The 2918-nt window shown below is 47.7% G+C and overlaps 1 protein-coding gene across 1 annotated transcript in view; it reads right to left on the reverse strand.

The window, feature by feature from the left end:
• Positions 1-199, reverse strand: part of T265_02477 (hypothetical protein) — a gene marked incomplete at both ends in the record, with an annotated part of 19974 nt that extends 19775 nt beyond the window's left edge. Inside the window, one exon of the mRNA XM_009166726.1 lies at positions 57-199. Coding sequence (XP_009164990.1) covers positions 57-199 — 143 coding nt within the window. The remainder of the gene's footprint in view (positions 1-56) is intronic.
• Positions 200-2918: the final 2719 nt, after the last annotated feature.

Consider the following 2918-nt stretch of genomic DNA (forward strand, 5'->3'; position numbering starts at 1 on the left):
GCACCGCGTCATTGTAAACTCGACCCCTGACAGAGAAGCTGGTGTCAAGCCCACACCTCAGGTGACGTAGGTTCACAAAAGCTGCTTTGGCCTTCCCAATCCGGATGGAAACATCATCTTTCGTGAGACCACCGGGACTGATACAGCTGCCCAGGTAAACAAATTTATCTACCACCTCAATCGGTTCATCCGCAAGCATGAGGCTAGGGTTCGAGCCCGCCCACCCAGTCTTGCAGTAGCACTTTACACTTTACAGGTGTGAAGCGCATGCCGAACCGCGAGGCAGAATTATTTAGATTATTTAATATTGTTTGCAGTACCACGGGATCAGATCCCAGAAGAGCTATGTCGTCTGCGTATTCGACGCCTGTGAGCGGGGGCCCAGAGAGCACTTCGACCCCACAGAAATTAGAGGCTGGTAGTGAGTCTTCCATGATCGTATCAGTGACGAAGTTGAAGAGGAAAGGTGAAAGGGGACAGCCCTGTCGGACACCACTGGATGTGGTGAACTCAGGAGAGAGCTTCCCGTAGACCTTTACATGGCCGCGCGAGTTGGCGCATAGCGCCTTAATGAGGCTCAAGAATTTGTGGGGAACACCTTTGTTCCACAGACACTGCCATTGTGCTTGGCGGTCCACAGAGTCAAAGGCAGCTTTCAGATTAAGAAAAACAACCATTGTTGGTTGCTGGAAGCAGTGTCGCTGTTCCAGAATCTGCGGGAGGGTGAATATATGATCGGTGCAACCTCTTGCAGGACGGGACCCAGCTTCGTTTTCACGGACCTCTCTCTTTGTTCAGTCAACCTTCGAAGGATAAGTTGAGAGAGTTCCACACATCTCATTGCTCCACAAAAACGAGGCCCATGGGATTCAAATGAGTCTACGGAGAGAGTTCCACACATCTCATTGCTCCACAAAAACGAGGCCCATGGGATTCAAAATGAGTCTACGCTTGGTCTTCACTTTCCTTTCCAGTAGAAGAGTCAGTTCTGCAACGTTCTCCACTCTCCTATGGCTACATCCTGGGACCGGTCCTTTATCTGATTTATGTCAACAGTCTTCTGGATGTGTTTTCAGATCCATGTCAATGCAAAGCCTCTTGCGGGTAGTACGAAGTCTTTGGGTCCCAACGCCAGCACAATGTGAACGGATATCGACACTGGATGCCATGATCACTGGGTTCGTTTGCATCTCTTTGAAACCTCCCTGAGAGATTTGGCCCTCCTAGGCTCTTTCTGCCAATGACCCAACTTAAGACTGTCGCTGCAGGTTCCACAATTTCCCGATGCAATAGTTTGCGGAAAAGGGTAGATTATGGGTGGTATGGAAGATCAGTTGTGTACTGGTGCCATCCTGGTAACGAAACGATGATTATCTACATGTCATTAGTTGTGATAAATGACAGCGAGCCGTTGCCACGAGTTAGCGTCGATTGTCCGCCTATCAAAACGTCTGCTAGAGAGCGATTGCCAACAATTTTGGATTGAGGGACGCAGTATATTTCAGCAAATGTCTGAGGCATCCACTGTGTTTTGTCAGTTTTTATCTTGTCAACAAACTTGCAACTATGGCTACAAAACTATCGGCTACCCAGGTTGACCATGGATGGACTATTTGGTAAGCAATAAATCTGACGCTCAGCCTTCGGGCGTGATGACGGAATTCATGGGATTCAACGTTACCGCCACCCCAAGCGAGTTTCCGGTAGAAAACAGATCCCGAAAGTTAGTGATGGGTGACACCATTACTGGCTCGGGCGTTACATCTTCAGATTGCTCACTGAAGGTATCAACAATTAAGCAGAGGCTTTACCGATTACTGGGACTAAAGTCATCATTATCATCGCGAAAACTCGCATGATTACCGTCAAGGACTTCTTTGCCGGGACCAAGTCAAAGTCTCGCCAGATTCGGGCCACAAAGAGCTCCGGTATATCTGCCTAATTTTTTCATTCGTACCGGACCAAGGATTCTCACGCCGCCTATCCATGGAAATCCGCTATGAAACTGGGTCAAGAACTGACGGGAAGCCTGGGAAAATATCGATCCGATTACCCAAATAGAGAGAACCTTTGACAGTGAACAATGATGTTCCTCACCGGAAGCCTAATTAAATTCTTCCACCTGACAAATTTTGGCCAGTTTATTTAATAGTACCCGCATGTTGTAACTTGCAGCGCGTGGTAATATCACAAAACGTTAAGAGTCAGTGGCAGTTGAGTTTTACTCACCAAGGCCATAGCAAAATCACGTGACACGGCGACCACTTCTGCCTTGACGGTATCTTCTAGTTCCACCTTATGAAAATCACGTAAGCTCAGAAGCGGTTCTGTCTGTCCAAAATCCTCAACTGGAGCATAAACTATGGGACGGTCGTGCCACACAATCAGGTGTATAGGAAAACCATTGGAACCGGGCGAGACGACATCGGCTTTGAGACATCGCAAGTGTCACTTGACAGTCGCAAAACATGATTTGGAGCTTCTCAATATCGAGGCCACAAGGCAGATACCCTTCTCATATGACCGCAATTACGTTCTGACGCATATCTCGGTAAAATATTAGCACCGACGGAAGATTCTCTGATGAAGTCAGCGCGCGAATCACGAGGGCCCCGATCATGCCTGTTTGTTTCTATTGCTTGTAACGTCAAAAACCATAGAGATAAAACTCGAAGGTTGTGACCCAGACCACAGTCAGGAGTGCGCTAATGTGACTGTAGGGGATGCACTTCCTTGATTCTGGGGCATATCCAAGTTTCGGAGCGCCGATAAAGGAACTAGGTATCGTCGATAAATTTGCGGCGAGGTAATTGGAAGTTGACCGTTTTTGTGCAGCTGTAGAGAACACCCGGAAACTTTATTTGCAAGAGCACCGCTAGATGTCTCTTCCAAGAATTCGTCGGCTATTACTAAATTTC

This window comes from Opisthorchis viverrini (assembly GCF_000715545.1).
Source record: "Opisthorchis viverrini unplaced genomic scaffold opera_v5_30, whole genome shotgun sequence".
Lineage (NCBI taxonomy): Eukaryota > Metazoa > Platyhelminthes > Trematoda > Opisthorchiida > Opisthorchiidae > Opisthorchis > Opisthorchis viverrini.